The sequence below is a fragment of the Piliocolobus tephrosceles genome, chromosome 4, assembly GCF_002776525.5.
Source record: "Piliocolobus tephrosceles isolate RC106 chromosome 4, ASM277652v3, whole genome shotgun sequence".
NCBI lineage: Eukaryota > Metazoa > Chordata > Mammalia > Primates > Cercopithecidae > Piliocolobus > Piliocolobus tephrosceles.
Window position 1 is genome coordinate 14,243,050 of NC_045437.1, and position 22,029 is coordinate 14,265,078.

Here is a 22,029-nt window from a genome sequence, read left to right on the forward strand (position 1 = left end):
TAAAAAAAAAAAAAAAAAAAAAAAAAAAAAAAAAAAAATAATAATAATTTTGTGCTCGTAGTATGGTACTATACCAGGGATTTTTAGGACAAAAATTCTAATTATTACATGACTTTCTTATTGTAGTGGGCAGGCTTGGCTGAAATGAGAACTGCTGAAGCAAGACAGATAGCTTGTGATGAACTATTCACAAACGAGGAGGAGGAATATAGCCTCTATGAAGCTGTAAAATTTCTAATGCTAAACAGAGCCATTGAACTATATAATGATAAAGAGAAAGGAAAGGAAGTACCATTTTTCTCTGTGCTTCTGTTTGCTCGGGACACATCGAATGACCCAGGACAGCTTCTGAGGAACCACCTCAACCAGGTGGGACACACTGGTGGTCTTGAACAGGTAAGTTGTGCTTTTGAGCATGTATTACCCCCAAAATAAAGCAGCTTTACCGATCAAACTTGATGTCATAGTTTTAGTAGGTTAGAAATTCAGGGGCAGCTTAGTTGGATGGTTCTGGCCCAGGATCTCATGCAGTCAGGGCTGCGTGTCAGGGCTCTCATGCAGTCAGGGCTGCAGTCATCTGAAGGCTTGGCTGGGGCTGGAAGATCTGCTTCCAATATTGTTCACTCACGTGGCTGTGGGCAGGAGGCTTCAGTTCCATACTGGTAGGTAGTAGGAGGGTTCAGTTCCTCACACATAGGCCTTCACAGGGCTGCCTGAGTGTCCTTTCAACATGGCAGCTGGCTTCTCAGAGTGATCTAAGCAGAGAGCAAGAAAGAAGCCAAAATGCCTTTTGTGACCTAATCTGGGATGTCACACACTGTTACTGTTTTCTACTTTTTAGAAACAAGTTACTTAATGCATTTCACTCTCAGGAGAGGAATTTGGCTCCACCTTTTGGACTGAGGAGTAGCAAAGAATTGTGGACGTACTTTACAGTCACCACCATTATCTCCGCCTGGGCTTTATTCTTCAGAGGGGTGGATGGGATTAGTACTCTTGGCTCTGGGAGGCTACAAGTAAAAGAAGTACTTGGAAGAGCCGTTCAAAGGATCTTGTTTAATCTTGACAACTGTAGCTGCATTAAAAAGAGAAATGGAGTCACCTTAGCCAGTAGAGTTCAGCCTGCTCTTGGATCTTTTACAGATAAGTGTGGAGTTTTACACAGAAACCCAGTGCAGTACTATCTCTAAGCCAGTATAGTTGAGTCACCACACCTTGTGCTATGTTTGATGTGTTCATTTTCCTAAAAAGTCTTAATGAGGTTTTTTTCAGTGGAATAGTCAACCACTAAAGTAGCATTAAGGCTGTTCATCAAAGTGCCACCCTCCTACTTACATAATTGACTCTTGTACCAGCTTTTTTCTAAAAAGGACCAAGTGCCAGGACAGATACTGCAAGGATTAGAGAGCTGAGTTAGGTTCCATTCTGAGCTGTCCTGGAGTGTGAAGCTCTTCTTATTGCCAAGTGTGTAGGAAGGAGTGTAGACTGATGGTCACTGCAGGGTCAGGCAGGGCTGATGATAGTTACTTTCAAAAGCTATCTGTACTCATAATGTGGGTTACTTATGTCTCCTGAACCATAGCAAGTACCTTGCAGTCAAAAGGCTTATAGAGGATGGTTTGCATATTAGACTAAAGTTAGTCTTTTCCAAGACCTTATAAGGTCTGCTGTGATGGTAAGTTCATTCTTTTTTTTTTTAATAAGATATTTTCAATTTCTTTTTTGAAGTATATATACCATAAAGTTCATTCTTTTAAAGTTTTGCAGCCATCACTACAGTCTGATTTTAGAGCATTTTGTCAAAAGAAACCCCATGCCTATTAGTAACCACTTTCTCTTACTTCTAACCTTAGGCAGCCACTAATCTACTTTCTATCTCAATGGGTTTGCCTATTCTGGACATTTCATATGAATGGAATCATATAATATGTGGTCTTTTGTTTATGGCTTTTTGATTTAGCATAATGGTTTTTAAGATTTCATCCATATTGCAGCATGTATTAGTACTTCATTCCTTTTTATTGATAAGTAATATCCCATTGTATGGATGGATCATGTTTCATTTATCTGTTCAATAGTTTGATGGGTATTTGGATTGTGTCTACTTTTTAGTTCTGTGAATAACCCTCCTATGAACATTCATGTATAATTTTTTTATGTGAACATATGTTTTTAGTTCTCTTGGGTATACACCAAGAAGTGGAATTGCTGGGTCATATGGTAATTCTTTAACATTTTGAGGAACTGCCAGACTGTTTGCAAAGCAGCTGCACCATTTTACATTCCCACCAGCAGTATATCAGTGTCCTGTTTCACTATATCTTCACCAACACTTCTAATTTTTTTTTATCGGGGTGAAGTTCATGTAATATAAAATTGACCGTTTTAAAGTGTACATCTCATTGACATTTAGTACACTGCCAGTGACCGCCACCTGTATGAAGTTCTAAAACATGTCATCCCCAAAGAAAATCCTGTGCTCATGAAGCAGCCACTCCCCGTTATCATCTTATTGGTTATAGTCATTCTAGTGGGTGTGAGGCACTGTCTCATTGTAGTTGGATTTGGATTTCTCTGATGACTCACAATGTTGAGCATCTTTCCATGGTCAGTTCTTTGGAGAGAGGTGTCTGTTGAGATCCTTTGCCTAATTTTTAAGATGGTTATTTGGTTTTTTGTTTTGTTAACTGTTGTTAAGAGTTCTTTATTCTGGATACAGGACCCTTATCAGACATATGATCCATTCTTCGTTCTGCCTTTTTTTTTTTTTTTTTAGTAGAAAAGGATGGAGGCTGGGCCCAAAGCAGGAGGAAAAAAGGTTGTGGCTTCACCATTGCTGTGCACTGTGGAATAATGTGTGGAACATGGTGTTAAGCCACATCTTTCAGTGTGATCTTCCTCAGAATACCCATTTGTTCTTCTTCCCAGGTTGAAATGTTCCTTCTTGCCTATGCTGTGCGCCACACCATCCAGGTGTACCGGCTCTCCAAGTACAACACGGAAGAATTCATCACAGTCTACCCCACCGACCCACCCAAGGACTGGCCAGTGGTAACGCTCATTGCCGAGGACGATCGGCACTATAACATCCCCGTCAGAGTGTGTGAGGAGACCAGTCTATGAGAGACGCATGCTCCTGACAGCCTGGCGACGTGGTGAAGCTGCACAGGTGACTCTTGGGCTTGGGCTGCAGGCTTGGGGGTCTCTTAAGAACAATCACTGAGAAGAACCCTTGGGCCCTTGGGAGCCAAGTTGGATAGGATGTCCTGAAGACTCGCTTTTGATAAGAGAAATTAACCAAGTCTTTCCCCTCATCTATGATGCAATATATTTCAGTGGGGGCCTTCAGAGCACACCTGTTCGACGGTGCAAACCATATCTTCTCCAGAAGGCAAATACTTTTGTGTCAGAGGAAACTCAGTTTTGGAGAAGAATATGTTCTTTATATCTCAAATCAAAACTCTCTCTAATGGTAAACTGGTTTCTCTTTTTAAAAAGACAGTATTTTTTTTTCTTCTCTATGGGTTTCTGTAGATCTCCCTATACAGTCTGTTTTAACTCAGGACCTTGAGGTTATGAGACTGACGTGCTGCCCACTGCACTAAGGGGGCCTCTAACAGTCTGCTTTAAGAGGTATAATTCTGGGATGGATCTGTTACTGGCATAGTCATGACAACCTCTGGTAATCTTATCTTCTCCTTCTTATGAAGGGAAGAGCAATGGTTTGGACTTGCATCTTAGTTAAGCCTATTTTAGGCTGATTGTTTTGCAGCAGATTAAGAATCGGGTCCCAAAGTGGGTTATTTCAAGGCATTTTTGAAGACTGGAGGAGCCGTAGGAGGGAGTAGTGAGGGAACCTAGAACTTCTTGCTCCTTGTAACTATGACAGGTGTCTGATAGCCCCAGCACACTGGAGTCTGGGGCTTGGTGCAGGTGGTGCCCCATCAGTGTGGACAGACACTACTTGCCTTTGTGGTTTAGTGTTGGAAACTTTAATTATTCTACAGTTCCATAGATTCACGATTTTATAGCCAGACAGTTTGTATCCACCTGTTTTCAGAGCAGGGCCCCAAGGCCAAATTACTTTGAGGTAGGGCTTAGCTGGAGCTGGGTTTTCCTGTGCTCTTTTCATGCTGTGTTGAAGGGTGTGTCCATTGCCAGATCTATGTAACCCATCTGGGGTAGGGGCTGAGTGACAGCAAACCATCTTAAAATTTTTCATGAGTATTTAAGCAGAAACATGTAGGATATATGAGTACAAAAGTGTGGCTGAGCCACGTACGCCCTTGATTGGTTTTGGGAAGCCTGAGGGAGGCAGCCTTCTTGGCTACGAGCCATCGCCTGCCCAGTCAGGCTAAGGCTGGTGGCTGGGGTGGTGAAGGGGCAGCTTTGCTGAGCATGGTCTGCCTTATGGCCTGAATTGTCATCAAGGGGTGTGGACTGCAGATGGTGTTCACATGAACCGGAGACATCACTGTTTAGGATTCTACTGGCAGCCTCTGAATTGGCTTGACGTTCGTGGAGGTAGTGTTTCCCTGAAGTACTGAGCTTTGTTTTATAATAATTAAAATCTTTATTTGGTCCAATTTAATATAGTTTAGAAGCTATCTTTTTTTTTTTTTTTTGAGGCAAACCTTTTTTGGAAATGTAAATTTTGTTTTTAATTAAAAATAAAGTCTTAGTTAAGAAAACTCAGGATGCACAAAACTATTCAGACTGTTACTTTAGCTTTCTCCCATTACCTCATCAGTAATATTCACCACATTTTGCTAAATGTTTATTGATTAGAGTGTCGGAATCAAATTCTGCTCTAAATGTGTGTGAATACATTGAAGAGGCTTCGTGTTTTTCACTGTGAAATGCAATTGTGCCTTGAATAAGAAGGTACCAAGAAGCCAAATTAAAGTAATAATGACTTCTTGGCTTTGATTTTTCATTGTAGTATATGGGATTTTACAGCAGGAAATGCTTACCATTCATTTCTGATATTTTTTAAAGCACAACTCAAAACATTCAGATTGTACGTACATAGCAGTAGGGATCTGTGCCCTTCAGGTACATTGAATCTGACCATTAGTTCATATATGTCATCGAATTTTAAGAATACTCATGTTAATAATAGTCATCTATCCTTGCAATTTGAAAATGTTCTTATCTTTGTGAATTTGAATTGGATTTCTGGGCAAAAGAATGTGTTTCTTTTATGTGGCTTTCTGTCTGAAGGCCTTGTCAGAATCTGTCAGGCTCTTGTTTAAGTTTAGTGGGATCATGGCGTCAGAGAAGCAAAGTTTTCAAAGATACAGTACTTCAGGAAATAGAAATGATTGACCAACTTTAAAAATAAATATGCAGCTTCAGTTGCCCAGAATCTGAGTTCCATTTCTCATTCTTGGTCTTGAGCTGGTCAGGTGACATCAGCAGATTAGAAGTTGAATGGAGATTAAATGGATTCAGGAGGATGTTCCACTTAGAGCAGTCTTCAAAATGATAAGATGTTCTAGAAGAAACGAATATAGTAGGAACTATACTTTGCCTAAGTTTCTATCCCAGAGTTTCTTGCAAGAGTTTAGGAGTTTTGGACCTTGTGTATTGGCAGAAAAGTTGTCTCCATTTTTGCAAGCATGACTTTTATACCTGTGAGCTCATTTGAGGTGCATTTAAACCTGAAATAATTTCCCTGTGTTATGCTTCATGGAATTAACATTGCTTTTCCAGAACATTTTCAGATTCCCCTCCTTACATCCTGAGCTGCTTCTGTGTGTACATCTGTTGATTTTACCCATCCACAAGGAACAATGATAGTCACATTAGAGAACAAGAAACCAGTAATACATGGTCTCTAACTGATGATTTGGGCCTGGATTTGATTGAAAGTGTTTGCAGTTCCTCTTCCTTAGAATATAGAGTGGATGAAAATGTTTTCAATGCACAGAACAGGATGAATTCTTTTTTTTTTTTTTTTTTTTTTTTTGAGACGGAGTCTGGCTCTGTCTCCCAGGCTGGAGTGCAGTGGCCGGATCTCAGCTCACTGCAAGCTCCGCCTCCTGGGTTTACGCCATTCTCCTGCCTCAGCCTCCGGAGTAGCTGGGACTACAGGCGCCCGCCACCTCGCCCGGCTAGTTTTTTGTATTTTTAGTAGAGACGGGGTTTCACCATGTTAGCCAGGATGGTCTCGATCTCCTGACCTCGTGATCCGCCCGTCTCGGCCTCCCAAAGTGCTGGGATTACAGGCTTGAGCCACCGCGCCCAGCGAATCCTTTTTTCTTTATGTAGCGATTTACACTTTTGTTACTCTATTATATATTCAGTTAGTGTCTGATAAGATTTTCTTTGCTTAAGGAGAACAGACATTGCTTTGGTATGTTTTATTTTTTTCCCTCCACTTTTGGAGCTTAGGTAAAAATCTCAAGCCACATGAATTGTTAACACCTCTGTTGGGAAAAGCCTTTGTGAGTTTTTATGTACTAGTTCTTTGTTTTTGTTATTCATCCTTTGTTGTTATTCATCGTGTCCTCCTTCTCTTCCCAATGTGCTGTTTTACCTAAGAGTTAGTCTACTTTCTGAAGATCTTTTAGAGAGAGGCTCTGGAGTGCTGAATCACCTTTAATGATACAGCACTCCTGCCATCTCGGCATCTACGTAGGACTTCCAGAGACTTCCTGAATGTGTCTGCTTCAGACACTAAAGTACAGTTGGATCGTTTTCTTATCTCTTTTTCGTAAGCAGTACTTTGCGGGTACTCCCCTTTGAAAGCCAGAAGCATAAACCCTTGGGGAATCTAACTTGTAGACATGCAGAAAAAGAAATGCCTTTATGTGAGATCTGTGAGTACTTGAAAGCCCTCAGTGTGTGTGAAGTGTATGAGAAATACATGGAATTCCCAAATAGTTTAGCAAAGGCAGGGCACAATATCAAATAATTTAAAAGTGGTCCAAGGAACTGTAAGAAGAAGGAACTAATTCTAGAATAAATGTTAAAATGCCATTCAAGAACAAAACCACAGATGCCAGACAAACCTCCTGTGCTTAAATTATAGAAGAATAAAAATCTGAATGAATGGAAAGCCTTATGTGTATACAGTTTACAAATTCCTATTTCTAAAATTTAAGTCCCTGATTTAACAGAAGTATATAGTTTAATGCTTAACTGTCTTGGGAAACCTCATTTGTGACATCATCTAAGAGGATGGAAAGACCAGGGAGCCAGTGCCACGTTGAACAGAACAGTGGTTTAGTGAATGTGTGAGGAAAGACACGGGCAACTGATTACTAATGTTTTTGTAATCAGTTTATAACTTGGAGCCATGAAAAACAACAAAACTAAACTGTTTTGACAGCCTGTCCCCTGTGACTTTTCCTGTAAGTCACTAGCAGTAGGTGTGAGGTGGGCTTGCCCATGACCAGAAGGGGTGTGTCTGTGTGTGTGCATGTGCATGTGTGTGCATGCATGTTGGTCTGCAGTCACAGCATACCTTTATGTGCATGTGTCCTCGCAGCTTGGAACTCAGCAATATTCTGGGAGGGTGGAGGTGAACTGTCCCATGTATTATATATTTTTTGAGATGAAGACTTGCTCTGTTGCCCACGCTGCAGTGCAGTGGTGCGATCTCAGCTCACTGCAACTTTTGCCTCCTGGTTCAAGCAATTCCCTTGCCTCAGCTTCCCGAATAGCTGGGATTACTGGCATGCACCACCACTCCCAGCTAATTTTTGTATTTTTAGTAGAGATGGGGTTTCACCATGTTAGCCAGGCTGGTCTCGAACTCCTGGCCTCAGGTGATCCACCTTCTTTTCTTTGGCCTCCCAAAGTGCTGAGATTACAGGCATGAGCTACCGTGTCTGGCCCCACATATTGTATTTGTTTCAGGGTATATTGAAATCTACTCCCGGGAATGGTGGAATGGGTTTTGGTGTGTATAATGGAAATACATAGAGTGGTTATTAAGTCTAGAATCACATACATTAATTGTATTGAGATGTTATATCAATACATCATTTATGATGTGTATCTGGTCCCAGATCTCATGGCCACCAGTTTGTTTCAGCATTTTGAATGCTTTTTAATAGCATTCAGTAGCATTAATGGAGGAGGACACTGTGTTTTCTTAGTTAATCTCATTGATTGGTTTGGTATAAGTTTGGGTCAGAAATGAAACTGCCAAAACATGGATCAGTACAAGGAAGGGACACACGGCTTAAAATGTCCACAGTCTTGGCAATGGACTTGGCAGTTCTCCCAGTAAGCAGAAGTACTTGAGCTTAATTCTGAACTTAAAATAATATTTTATACTTAATTTTAGGAGCTTTCATTTACAGATTGAAAAATGCCTTGACTGTATTCACATAAATGGTGCTCAAACGTTGTACTCCTTATAAGAACCACAGCAGTCCGCAGTAATGTTGGTTACTTCTGAGTATTTTGGTAAAGGAACAAAGTCAAAATGAATGTATTTAATAAGCTTCTTTATCATTTCCATTGTTTTTATAAAAATATTTTGGTATTGTTGCCTGCATTTTAGCCACTTCTAACTTTTTGTATTATGAATTCGGAGAGGATAACAAGCCAACTTTAGACCTTCTGCCAGGGGCGATGGTGTTTTTCTTCCGTGGGTAAGCCATTGTGAATGGAGGCCGGCGGAGCAGCACACTGTGTGAACCTGGCAGCGCTCATCTTGGCTCGTTTAGCAGTCCCTCTGTTTACAACGTAAGATGTTCAGCATGGGTCCAAAATTTCGCTTGCTCTGAAAAACATGCCCCCGAGGCTCTGGGCAGTTTGGGGCCTTGGTTTCCACCTGCAGATGCGGTCAGATGCCTGGCTTCTGGGGCCAGAGTTCCCTCTGTTACTTGTTGAGTCTCTTGTCTTCGCTGTCAGAAGCTGAACCGACATTGGGGGCTTTGCTGTTGATCCACTTTAGCAAACCCTGCTGCAGAGGACTGTAAAAACAAATAACTAAAAATAAACTTAGAAAATATAACTCAGAAGCCTGGCTGTGTCGCTGTGGTCAAATGCTTGCCTTTGAGGACTTTGGCAGATTGTGCTATTGCATTGGGCTTTAACTTTCCGGCACCCGCAAGGCAGACCTATGATGTCCACATGGCTGACTCTTGATCCCTGGCCATTGTGAGCAGAGGAATCAAGGGTTTAGGGAGGCAGTATTGGGCAGTGTGGAAGAGTTAGATGAGATGAAGCAGTTAGCACAGTGCTTAACCCATACTAAGTGCCCCCAACCCTGCCAGCCAAATTAGGTGCATAGTTACCAGCTTGGGTCTGGATTCAGCAGCATTCCCACTGCCCGCTAAAAGGGTGGGCTTGGACAGTTCCTGAACCTCCCTAAATCTGTTTCTTCATCTTGACCACACACGGTCTGTCTCAGTGGTGGTGTGGATTAAGTGAGGTGCTAGCACTTATTAGGGGAAGATCCCCCAGACCTGCAAAGCAGGGCTGCTGCTGCAATTCTGACCCAGTCTTGCTGTATGTTTGCCGCAAAGGGGTGTGGTATGTGTGAGACATTTCTTTATGAACCATTTACACTGCTGGAAATGTACCCAGCAACGTGATGGCAAGAACTTCAACAAATTGCTAATGAATCAGGCTCTTATTGGAAGAAGTTAATCATCCGAAGATGGGGGAAGACTGGACTTTCAGAGGTATCTTGGGGCTAGAGAATGAAGTTTGAGTCAGCCGAGCTCTGCCTTCCTGTTTGTCGAAGAACTGGGGTCTGGGAGTCTTGCAAAATGGAGCTGGGCTTCTGAAGAACCCATTGGGTAGGTACTGGGCATGCATTAGACAGCAGTGCTACGTTGGTCAAGACCTCCCCATTGTGAACAGTAAACCACTTTCCTCCTCCACTGGCCCATTTGGATTGATACACTTTTTCAGTGTCAGAAATGCACTTTCTCCCTCTGCCTTTCTGAATTACGGTGCTCTGCTCAACTCGGTGGCCAGTGTTTCTTGAATTTCCTTGTCCACCGCCTTCTCCCATTCGAGAAAGTAGAGAGAAGAACAGGGATGCAGGCTCTGGGTCTTATGGAAGCCCTTTACAACCATGAAATAAAGAACACCAGCTGCATTATGTGTGTTTAAAACGAGAGGTTGTTTATACAATACTTTTCTATTGACCACTTCCATCTTGCCTGAAACCTGGGCATTCTTTCTGTAGTTTCTCTGACTTTTCTGTCCCACGTCCTCACCCCTACCTTGCCTTTTGTCTGGGCTCGGTTCCCTGTTCGTATTCTTTTCTGACATTAAACTCTTGCTAGTGGAGTGTGTGCTTGAAACGTCTTACCAAGTTGTCCTCTAAGTGGTACCGTTGGTGTACAGTCCCATTGGAGAGCACGTGTACGTTTCCTTAGGCCCTTCCAACACTGGCTTTATCAAACATTTTGATCTTTGCTGAGCTGATGGTTGGAAGTCTGATTTGCATTTCTTTACTTGAGAAAGGCTGAGCGTGTTTTCATTTGTATAAATCATTTTCAGGTCCTTTCCTGGGAGCCATCTGTTCATGTCTTTCATAACCACTTTTGAGTGTTGTATCTGAATTTCACAGAAACGAGATAGATACAGGGTGGGAGCAGCAGGAAGGAAAGGCGGACCGAGGAGTGTTACGGATTCCATGTCAAGCCGTTTGGTTGCAAGTAACAAGAACTCAGAGTATTTTAGTTCAAAAAGGGTTTGGCCTTTTGATCAGGGGAGGGAGGGCTGTCGTGCTGGTGTCCTAGAGTCGCCATGTTCAGGGTGGGAAGATGAGAATGCCTGCCTCCATTCACCAAAGAGTGCCGACTCCGGGGCCAGGCATGGTTCCAAGCTTGGGGATGTAGGGCTGAGCTCGCCGAGGCACAGTCCTCCCAGCCCTCCCCATCTGCACCTCCCGCTGTGCCCACCCTCCCCAGCCCTCCCTCCCCAGCCCTCCCCACCTTTCACAGACTCTTGTGTATTTGTCACTGGTGAGCAGAACTGGCATGACTCCAGGGATGGAATCACAAAGCAACTATTTTTGTCTTTCGCTGTTTAAGACATAATTCAGTCAGAGACCTTCTCCTACCCCTGGTGAGAACTCAACTCAGGGCGACCCATCACCTTTTTGAGTGCTCTGGGGTAATAGACTTTATAGTCCTCTTAGGTCGCCAAATGCTTTCCTAACTCAGAAATTGGAATATCGCATCTGTGTGGGTGAAAGCTGTGACAGCTGCTCACTGCCCCGTCTAGCTCCCCAGAGTTAGAACAGGAAGAGGGAGCAGAGATCTCAGCCCTCCATAGGAACTGTCCTAAGTCGGCCGCACTTCCTGAGCTTCCAGGGTTTCGTTCTCTTTCTCTCATGGGGTCCTTTCAGGAATCTTTGAGGCCCCCTCTGCCTCCCCACTTCTTGTCCCCGGCTCAGAGCCTTCCCATGTGCCTTGACCAAGGCAACTCCTGGGATGTGCTAATGCTGTTGCCTCCGACCACCGCTTCCTCCTTTGCAGCTCCTAGGAAGCCAGTGATAGCTCCAGCTTCTTTCTGCTGAGCCCTGGCCACCCTGCTAGATGGCCTTTTGGGGCAGTCCTTAAGATGACTCCAGGCAAGCTTGTTGATCTGTGAGGCCAGGGTCTGGGCCAAGGGAAAGGCTTTTGGACCCCCTGCCCTGTCAAACTCGGGATTTGCCAGTCGGCCCCAATGCTCTTCTGTTAGATTTGATGGGTGAGTCAGACACCAGCCCACTGAGTCTCCAGGACCCCATTTCAAGCTTTTGAGTATTGCGACCCCTGCTCCGGAAGGAGTGGGACCCAGTGTCGCCCTCTGCAAAGAAACCATCTCTACGGAGTCTTTTCAAATATGCCCTCCTCATGGTGAGGGATGGCACAGTCAGGGTTCAGACTCCTGCAGCAGGAGGCCGGGCGCCATCAGGAGTCCTCATTTTGTGGCCACGTTCTCTAGTGTGAGCGTCGTCCTCTCTGGCTGGGTTCTGATTTTCTACACGTAGCCCAGGCGTAACCTGTGCCCACCCGTGTTAAGTGTCAGACTGGTCCTGCAGCAGCCCAGTGCCTACAGTGGGGAAGGACCTGCTGGGCAAAGCAGGGGGCTCATCAGGCCAGGGTCTCTAGAGCCGTATCCCGGGCTGCTGAGAAAGGGTGTGTGGGTTGCATGATGCAGAATTCCGGGAGATGTCATTTCCATCATAGTCCAAGGAAACACTTGACTATGATGGAAATGATAGAACCTCCCTCGCCTGGTAGAGGGAGATGGTTCTGGAGGGAAGCTTCTGTAGCATCCAAGCCCAAGGTGGGCAGGAGCCCCTGAGCCGAGCTGCTGGGACTGAAGAGGGAACGGAGGGAGTGGGAGTGAGATGCTAGGAGGCAGCGCTGATGGGACTGAGAGGAGCGGGACATGGAGTGGGTTTCTGGGTGGTGCCCCGTGACTGCTCTAGATGGGGGAGAAAGTGTAGAAGGGGCGAGGAAAGAGTGTGCAGGGATGGGCTGAAGGCCACGGCCCTTCTCGGACCCTGAGGAGATGTTGGGAGGTGACTGGATACACCCAGTGACTGGTCTGAAGATTGGGAACAAGTTAGGGCTGGAAAAACAGACTTGGGCATCACCGCTGTATTTGGAGCTGGAAATAGGCCCAGATTAGGGAACCTGGGCGCATGAGGACTGGATTCCCAGTGAAGGTGGAGGTGGGCTTGCCAGCCATTTATATGCTTTTCTGAAGAGCATGGAATTCAATAGCATTGGGCGGGTTGGCATTGGGAGAAAGAGAAGAACCAGGCAAGGTTAGGACGTGGCCTTGCTGGCATGATGGAGGAAGCGCTCTTTACCTCAGACCACACATGAACTGCCAGCATCTGCCCTGATGGTGCCAGGGGCAGTGGAGATAACAGGCCGCTCTTCTCAGCCATTTCCTTGAGACCAAGAGAACATTTATTGTGTAGCAGATGAAAGACCCGATTGAGAATTTGAGATTTATAGTATAATGTAAAGTTTGGAAATAATGATTGCATTTGTTAATTCTATTTCGGTCTTTGGAATCAAGGGTTTCTGAACCTGAGATAAGCCGGTTTTTCGTTTCATAAAAGCTCTAGTCATTTTTCTTTGTTGAAAGTGGACCACAGTAATGTTGATGGATTTGTTGTAGGAAGCACTTCTACGTGGCTTAGAAGCTTCGCAGACACAGCACCCCCGCCTTCCCAAACTGCCATTGGCCACTCTGCAAATCCTGGTGGTACAGTAGATTAGAACGGTGTGGAAAAGATCTTGTTCTAGAGGAGAGGAGGCTGATCCAGAGGCATCTAGTCACTTGCCTGAATCACAGCTAATAAGCAGCAGGAGGAATGAGGACTCGCAGCTTCTGATTTGTTTTTTCCTTTTGTTCGAAGCCCAGTGTATTGAACTGGGCAATCGGCATGGTATTTACTGTCTTATATTGTCCAGGTAAGAAACCTGGAGCTTGTTGGGAGCAGAATTACAAATATATATATTTTATACTGACTGCTGTAGTCAATTTTAATCAAAAACTACGCAAATACTTTATTTGTATTTTAGAGACGGGGTTTTGCTCTGTTGCTTAGGCTGGATTCCAACTCCTGTGCCTGGAATTCCAGTTACAGCCTTCCCTGCACCTAAGCATTGCCTCTAATAGTGTCCAAAAAAAAAAAAAAAAAACTTAGAAGAAGGCATAGTTTTCTCCACGATTTTTGAGAAATTCTCCATGATTTTTCTCCTGAGCTAAGCAAGTGAGACTACAGAAGATAAAGAGGAAGGTGTGGAAGGCAGAGATACCAGGGGGCAGGGCTTGGTGGGACTCCACTGGCAGTGGGGGGTCGTGGAGGAGGTTTCCAGGTGGGAGGTAAATGTGCCGCCTCTAGATGGAGATGTCAGGGGAAAGCATGGGCTGGGGTGTAGATTTGCCCCTTGTGGTATTAACAGTACCACTCCCCACAGGGACAGTCAGTGATGCTGGGGCCAGCGCAGCTCTGCACTGTCTTTAAGGCAACCAGGAACTGAACACACCTGACCCGATAGCTAGGCCTGAGGACGTGGCAAAGCCCATGCACTGGGGCCAGGAGCACAGCTCTGAAGCCTTCAAAAACATGGTTGGTGTTAGAGGCAGTAAGAGAGAAGCACAGTGGAGGTAGGACTGAGTTCTGGGATTTTAAAAAAGGAGCAGTAAGGAAGGATATAGGCAATCCCAAGTGAGTCTGTAGGATGCCTAGAATCTTCCTGACTACAGGTATGTAATGAAACACTTTCTGTAATGTCTTATGAGGAGCTAAAAAAGGGTAGAGCCATCTTTTTTGAGGTTAAAATGTGATGCTTTAAGAAAAGTGATGCTGGGCGGGCGCGGAGGCTCACGCCTGTAATCCCAGCACTGTGGGAGGCAGAGGTTGGTGGATCACGGGGTCAGGAGATTGAGACCATCCTGGCCAACATGGTGAAACCCTGTCTCTCCTAAAAATACAAAAATTAGCCGGGTGTAGTGAAGCATGCCTGTAGTCCCAGCTACTTGGGAGGCTGAGGGAGGAGAATCGCTTGAACCCGGGAGGCAGAGGTTGCAATGAACCGAGATCACGCCCTTGCACTCCAGCCTGGCAACAAAGCAAGACTCCGTCTCAAAAAAAAAAAAAAAAAAAAAAAAAAAAAAGTGATAGAAGAGTAATGCTTTTCCCATAAAGACTAAGAAGAGTCAGAATCTCTTAGATGTGGGCAGGAGGATTGTTGGGCCCTGCCCTTCTCAGGCTCACCAAACATTTGCCTCGTTTTGGCATTCCCATTTGAGAAGGTGTGTAGAGAAGTTGGAGAGGGTTCAGAGAAGCATTTTCAATATTACTGAAGTTATGCGAAGTAAAAGTAATTTTAATGCAGAATAAAATCTGAAGAAATAGGTTATATTTAAGTAAGACAGGGAGTTTAGAGAAATTTCCCAGTGGTTAGAGGTTTTAGCAACCAAGGCAAAGGGCAAAATGTTAATATCTCAGGTAAATTTGATTAAAAGGGAAACTAATCAGGATTAGGAAACCACGTAACTGCAGTGAGTAAACAGATGCATGGTTAGAATAAAAAAAATCAAGAAACTAAAAGCAATCTCAATTGTATGCCAAGTGTTTAAGCTTTACTTAAAGTAAAATTAGAGTATGAAACCTATTTGACAATATATGAATACAAATCGATAAACCCTGAAACAAAGCATATATAAATGCTCTTACCAATGCAAAAAACTTCCATCTGTTAGATACATAAACAGCATTTCCTTAAAAGCGACATATATTTTATACTGACCGCTGTAGTCAATTTTAATCAAAAACGACACAAATATTTTATTTGTATTTTAGAGACGGGGTTTTGCTCTGTTGCTTAGGCTGAATTCCAACTCCTGTGCTTAAGTGATCCTCCTGCCTCAGCCTCCCGAGTAGCTGGGACTACAGATGCACACCACTGTGCTCAGCTAAATATTTTAATGTGATTGGTTTCAACAGTTTATACCCACAGTTTTGATGTGAAACTGACAAACCTATGAGCTGACAGCCACAGCCCATGTAGAGGAATGACTCTAAGCACACTTAATTGTGTTTAAAAAAAAAAAAAATCTAGATGCCTGCTAATGTTCAGATCTGAAATGAAGAATGAGGTAATTTTATTCTTCCATTGTAGGATCTCATACCACGTTCCAAATCCTAGATCATACATGGAGTGTAGACCAGGAAGGGACCTTAGCAATAATGGCTTAAGCCTCCCATTGGACAGATGAGCGAGGTGAGGCCAAGAAGCGTGAATGATATGGAAGCCTCCAGCTTGAATACACTCCTTAAATGAATGAGTGTTGGCATGGAACAGAATCACGCGCGTGGCTCTTGTCCACTTTCCCAAAGCCCTTCGATTAACTCCTTGGTCCCACTAGCTTCAGACAGTTCCCTGATCAATACATCGTTAAGCAACCAAAATATCTCATTGCATCCAAGGAGCAGTGTATTTGCAAGGCTTGTGGATGTGGCAGCCCTGGGGTAAGGGGCCTGCCGCCTAGTGACATGACCAACGCTGTGGGGTGCTGGGTGATTGGTGTTGATGTGTACCCTGGACTCGTTGGTTACGCAAGGGTGGTTTGAACTTAGCTTTCAGAGGCTGGTTCATTCAAACCATGGGTCCCCGCACGTTTATGGCCCCACACTTCAGGGAACCAGCATCTACCCAGTTGTTATGTTCCCCAAATGTTCCCTAACTCCAGAGGTGCCGTTTCTTTCCCTGGCTCATAGCTAGGGAACGTTGCCTCTAAATCTTAGAGTAAGAATTTCCATGAGGTTGCACAGTGAGTGGTACAACCATTTTTAGCTGGTCTGTCCCCTTCTTTAACCTAAGGAAACCACCACTTAAACTCTTGGAGAGAGAAGCGTGCCTAGTTCTTGTGTGCTTTTGTTTACGTATACATATTGTAGACGCTGATGTCGAGTCTTGTTAGTGAAGTGCACTTTAAGTTACATAGTCTAACTTAAAACAGGTACTACATAAAAAACATTTGCTGAATCTGTGTGTAGCTGACAGCCATCTATAAAAGTGCATATATCTTATGCAGTCTTTTAGAGATCCTGGTTGCAAATGAAGCCGAGAAAAACATTATCACTAAAATGAAATATTTTAAGAGATACTGGCTATAATTCTCCTGGAACCACTTGGACTTGACAAAGATTTTTCAAAAATGATTTAGGAGGCCCACCTTTGATGCTCTTCCTAGCGGAAAGTTGCAAGTTAATAGATTGAATGTCCCCTCGAGAAGAAAATGAAGTCTAAACTTAACGGTCTCGTCAATCTCCTTTTTCCCTTTTGAGATCAGATAGTATACTACGTATTTGGGACTTCTCTGACTTCTGAGTGCAGTTTGGGTTGATTGCACAATGCAGTTTCTCTCATTTTGAACATCTGCATGATTTTAGACATTGTGCCTTTAAAAGGGCAGGCAACAGGCCCTTTTACGTTTCTCTTCAGATTTTTCTCTACATCCTGTTTTGTGTGGTTAGATCAGTGGATGAATCACATGATGTTTTTTGCTGCTTCAGTGACAGAAATAGAGATTCAAAATAACCACACAGAGGAGTATCCCGAATGGTTACCAAACATGTTGCTCAAAAACATGCTTTCCTACGGTTCCAGTGCTTTATGTGAGAGCCGTCAGAGGGCTGTGTGTGAGGGCGCTGTCTACAGAATGCAGGCAGGAACTGCTGGCTTTGAACTGGCTGAATATGCAATGCAGACGTCTCAACACTCCATGTCTTTCAAAGCCCTTCCTCACACTCCACTGCAATTTTGGTTCCAAAAGAAAGATGGGGAGCAGAACTTAGAAGATAAAGGACCCCTTTTCCTGGACGTGCAATGGTCTGATCGATGAAGACGTCATCCTAAGTTTAGAAGTCAGCTCACCTGCAAAGCTGGTACTAACCGGCACATGCTGTCCTGGGCACTGTTCTGCTGAGTGAGTTACTGAAGTAGAAAGATTTTTAAATACAAGAAAATATTTCTCAAGGAAATGTAATTACAACACTGTAAATACTTGCTATTTTGCAAAACACACTGTCTCCCACTTCAATTTGAAGGGGAAAGAAACCAGTCAGCTACTGAGTCTGGAAATCGATGTGTTTCTAGAAACCAAGGGTATGGAAAAGTTACTCTCCCCCTGCCCCTTCCCTCCAGAAGATCCCCAAATGGGGAACAAGTAAGAGCAGGGAGCTGTTAACATTTCACACTTCTTATTCTGAAGATTTGAGTGAATAAACTTTCTGAGAGTTACGATACGTAATGATTATTCCAACCAGGACAGAGATCTAGAGGGCTGGGAGTGAGCACTCCTGAGCTGGCCCCACTGCGATGCACCCTGGTGTCTGGAGAACTCAGCCCAGCTCTGTCATTACCCTGGGAGCTCCCAGGCCTCCCAATCCGGCCCCCCCCCCCCCTGCACCTCCCAAGGTTATTTATTGGGAAGACTGAGGGAGTGAAGTACAAAGTGCTTTTACTATTGTAAAGCAGTTTTATTTGGCCCCCTCTGATACGTCCTAAGCCAATATTAAATGTTTCAGTTTCTTAGGGACTCGGCTCTCCAGGACATTTCCAAGCCAAACTTCTGGCTAATGCGAACAATCAAGGCAAAGTGAAAACAAGGGAAGAGTAACTTTGGTACGAGACAAACCCCATGCAGGCGGTCACGGGGGATGACTGGTTTTCACCCAGAAATGCAAACAAGTGGCCTTCAGTGCCCCATTTGAAGAATCTCAAATGGGAGGGTTTCCTGCCAATGTGCAAATCCGTCAATACTCCGTGAGCCATGTGGCCGGCAGGTCCAATCCTACCATGACTTTCCAAGTGCAAGCCTCGTCTAGTTCTTTTTGCTCAATTGTTGAGTGTCTCACTGACGCCCTTTGCCACTGAGATCCCTGTAAGTCACTACAGAACAAATGGCAACTGCACATTTAGGATGACCTCCCTTGTTTCCCTCAAATAGGCCACCAAAGGAGGAGCTCTAGCCTTGGCTTGCTCAGAGAAAATCCTCACTCTCTATTTTCTATGCTTTGAGTTGCCCAAACCTGTTTCTCGGCATCTGAATGAAAAACTACTTCATGGCCTTGTATTTTTAGATTGTATTCGTCCACAAGCAGTCACTCAATTTTGGAGAAAGCCACACCTGGTCTTTCCATGGTCTTTGACGTGAGAATCTCACAGGTATGGTACCCTTGTAAATGCAGCTGTCGGCTGAACACCCTGCAATGAAAAATAAATGTTTTGGGGGAATGTTTCTTTGGTCACAAAAGTCAAAAGGTTGCCCGTAATGACTCTGAACAGTGGGAAGAAGAAAGGTCACGCTCCCTGGTTTGATCTCCTCTCATGTCTAGCTGGATGATGGGACTCGGTTAGAACAAATGCAGGAGAAAATGCCAGTTCTCAGTTTTGCCTCAGAAGTTGTTAGGCTGTGACTTAAGCAGCCCAAGTGAAGAAAATGTATGAAGAAGGATCACGTGCTTTAAGGTGAACGGTTTGGACAAGTCCTGCCAAATCAGCTCCGTTGTGGTGGCCTGAGTGTGGCACTGCTTCCTGTGTTCTCAAAAACTCTTAACCAAATATTATGGCCCACTGATCTTGATCACTGAAGGGATCTCTGGAGTTATAGTTCCTCATCTCATAATGAGGAGGCCCTTACTGATCCTTCCTGGATTTAGAGGGAAAGGATTTGCTTTCTTTTTTTGGGACGAAGTTTTGCTCTTGTCACCCAGGCTGGAGTGCAATGGCGCTATCTCGGCTCACTGCAACCTCTGCCTCCCGGGATCAAGCGATTCTCCTGTCTCTGCCTCCTGAATAGCTGGGATTACAGGCATGTGCCACAGTGCCCAGCTAATTTTTACATTTTTAGTAGAGATGGGGTTTTGCCATGTTGGCCAGGCTGGTCTCGAACTCCTGGCCTTAAGTGATCCACCCTCCTCGGCCTTCCAAAGTGCTGGGATTACAGGCATGAGCCACTGTGCCTGGCCTGCTTTCTTAATTTGGATCTTTAAGCTCCAACCCCAGAATCATGAAAGAGTCACACATGTTAAAAAATACTGCTGTTTAATTTTCTAGTAATGTCCTTTAAAAAAAGCTGATACATTGAGTTTTTTTTATCTTCTCAGATCTGCCTCTGAAACCACTGCAAAGCAGCTATGCAACTTAAGTTTTCAGCACTCATGTATATATAAATGGAGGAAAAGCCACTCTGAGGAAGCACACCAAGGACATGTCCCCATGTGGGCACACCCCGTCGGCACTGGGTACCCAGGAATGTGAGTGCAACCCTGGCATGCTCACAGCTAACTTCATGCCCTTGCATTCTTTTTTGCTATGAGGAACAATATGATCACACAGCACTGAAATAGTAGACACAAAGGGCCTACCTTTTTCTTTCTCATTTTTGCCCTTCCAGCTTACACTTCTATTCCTATTCCAGTGACCCGTTTGTTCCTCAGTTACCCATAATGAAAAATAGTTCTGTCATTTACTAAGCCTTACATTCAAATGCAAATGACGGACTTTATAAAACTGCTGCAAATAAGGTACAATGTTCATTGATACAATACGTTTCAACTGCAGGTATGTTGAGCACAGAAGCAATCACCGTATTGTATTAGAGACATTTTATTGAAAATGCGAAAATAGGAAATGTATTATAGCCTAAAATAAATTACATAACATATACAGCATATATTTATATCTTTAAAATATTTTTTTGTTTAGGTTCTTTCAGTCTAGGAATTTTGACTAAATCAACAATTTAGTGAACTGTGTCTATAATTTTTTAAAGGAAAAAACCTGCTTTCCAAAACTTAGAAAAATATACTGCACTGCATGGATTTCGAATGCGTTATTTCAGGGAGGACCACATAGTGACTCTGGTATCATTATAAAATGTCTTGCTTTATCGTATGGTGTGCGAGGGAAGTACCGTAGTACATTCTGAATTACCTGTACCGCGGAGTTATGACGTAAGGGTGGCAGAACCAGGTAATACATCTACTTCAAAAGTTACCCTACAGCAACCTGGCATTAGAATGCTGGATGAGACTTAAAGCTTCAGTTCACTGTAAAAAGTAAAATGCAAAGTTAGAACGCTCCATGTGACTCGCTCTAGTGCGACCTTCGGGAAAGGCAAGGGAAAAGCAAGCCTTCAGGAAAAGTCATGCGGCAGGGGCTGGAATCTGGAGATGCGCTTTTGTGACAACTTAAAAAAGTTAGCTCATGTATATACACGGTGGTGGGGGTGAGAACTGACAGCTCGCTCGGATCTAGGAGAACGCAGAGTGATATGCTATCATTCAACCGTGTCAGTTTGCTGCCCCCGGGGCATTTCAAACCTTTCTACGGGAGATTATGTCCGTCTGTCAGCCCGCTGTGGGCACAGGTCTCCCCGTTCCTCAGTGTGAACGGGACTCTGGGCTGCAGCCTGCCGCCCGCCTCCTGCATGTGTGGAGTAGATGGGTTCGAACTCCGTGGCGGAAGGGAAATTTAAGAGGCCACCGGGGCTCCATCTCTTTGTACAGCCATGTCACCGGGAAGCAAATCAAAGGAAGCTGAGTTTTAACCTGTTGATTCTTAAGAGCGAGGAAGAGGGCCAGGAGAGTCTGTGGCCTGCTGTGCGGGGTGGCCGAGAGCGACGGCACAACTGCAGTCCTTTGGTTCCAAGAGGAGATTGTCCAGGGGAGGAGGACACACCGTCGAGCTGTGTCTTCTGGGTTTTCGTGAGGCAGGGCATGAAGTCAGTTGTTGCGCTTGTTTTTACATAGCAACAGTGAAGACCATTCACCAGGTCCCCCCGTCAGTGTGAGCATACTCAGTATGCTAGAGAATTGACACGAAACCTTTAAATCAAGGCCTCTTTCGTCACCAAAACAAAAAAAAGGGAACAAAATACGACGGAAGAGGGAAGAGATGATGCCGAAGTGTCATCCTGACTGTCCCTGCAGTGCCCATGGCGTCCCATGCCTTATTCGTTCTCCTCTCTCATTTCCACGGTGTCTGTCACCTCCTCTGTTGGGGGCATGTCCGTCATGGCGGAGTCTTCCCCCTCCGTGGCCGACTCGTTCTCCATCTTCTTTTTCTAGACCAAAGAAGACTCATCAGTGTGGGGCTGTGGACGGGGACAATGCACAGCAGAACCACGAGCAGGGGGACACCACCAGGGTCTTGGGGGACCCCCCCCACTGTAGGCTTAAACCTTCTTATGGTTGGGGTGGCCTCACCTCTTTTGCATCTTAGTTCAGCGTGTTCCTTGCAATTTCGTGTCTGTGCACCTGCCACTGAGCTAGGCAGGCACTTCGGAGGATGCTGTGTCCCACCGCCCCGCCCCCGACAGCCCACCCCTGCTGCCCTTTCCAGTGAGGGCTCTGCTCTCCCCGACTCCTCAGTCACCTGCAGACTTCTTTTCCTTCCTCCTCCCTAAAGCCTCAAGCTTGGAATCTCACGTTATCAGAATATTCCACCTTGTACAGCCTCCGTCAGTCACCTCTGGGACAGCTCCAGGCTTGCTGTCATTCTGTTCTCTCCCACTTGCTGCCTG

At 44.6% G+C, this 22,029-nt stretch overlaps 2 protein-coding genes across 5 annotated transcripts in view; one reads left to right on the plus strand and one right to left on the minus strand.

Moving 5' to 3' along the window:
• The window catches only part of OTULIN (OTU deubiquitinase with linear linkage specificity), a 59,432-nt gene that overhangs the window by 30,656 nt on the left and 6,747 nt on the right, over positions 1-22,029 (plus strand). Inside the window, exons 6-9 of one of the 4 annotated variants that reach the window (XR_004228904.1) lie at positions 127-396; positions 2,929-3,169; positions 18,584-18,668; positions 19,610-20,250. Coding sequence is in view for 3 of the 4 variants with exons in the window: in XM_023218269.3 (XP_023074037.2) it covers positions 127-396; positions 2,929-3,123 (465 nt within the window). In the remaining variant the exon portion in view is untranslated. Of the gene's footprint in view, positions 1-126; positions 397-2,928; positions 3,478-18,583; positions 18,669-19,609; positions 20,251-22,029 lie in introns of those variants that run through there. The other 3 variants (XM_023218269.3, XM_023218267.3, XM_023218270.3) reach the window with 3 other exon arrangements.
• ANKH (ANKH inorganic pyrophosphate transport regulator) overlaps positions 15,057-22,029 on the minus strand; it is a 160,750-nt gene continuing 153,777 nt past the window's right edge. Inside the window, exon 12 of the mRNA XM_023218266.2 lies at positions 15,057-21,570. Within this exon, the coding sequence (XP_023074034.1) occupies positions 21,457-21,570 (114 nt within the window). The 3' untranslated portion in view covers positions 15,057-21,456. The remainder of the gene's footprint in view (positions 21,571-22,029) is intronic.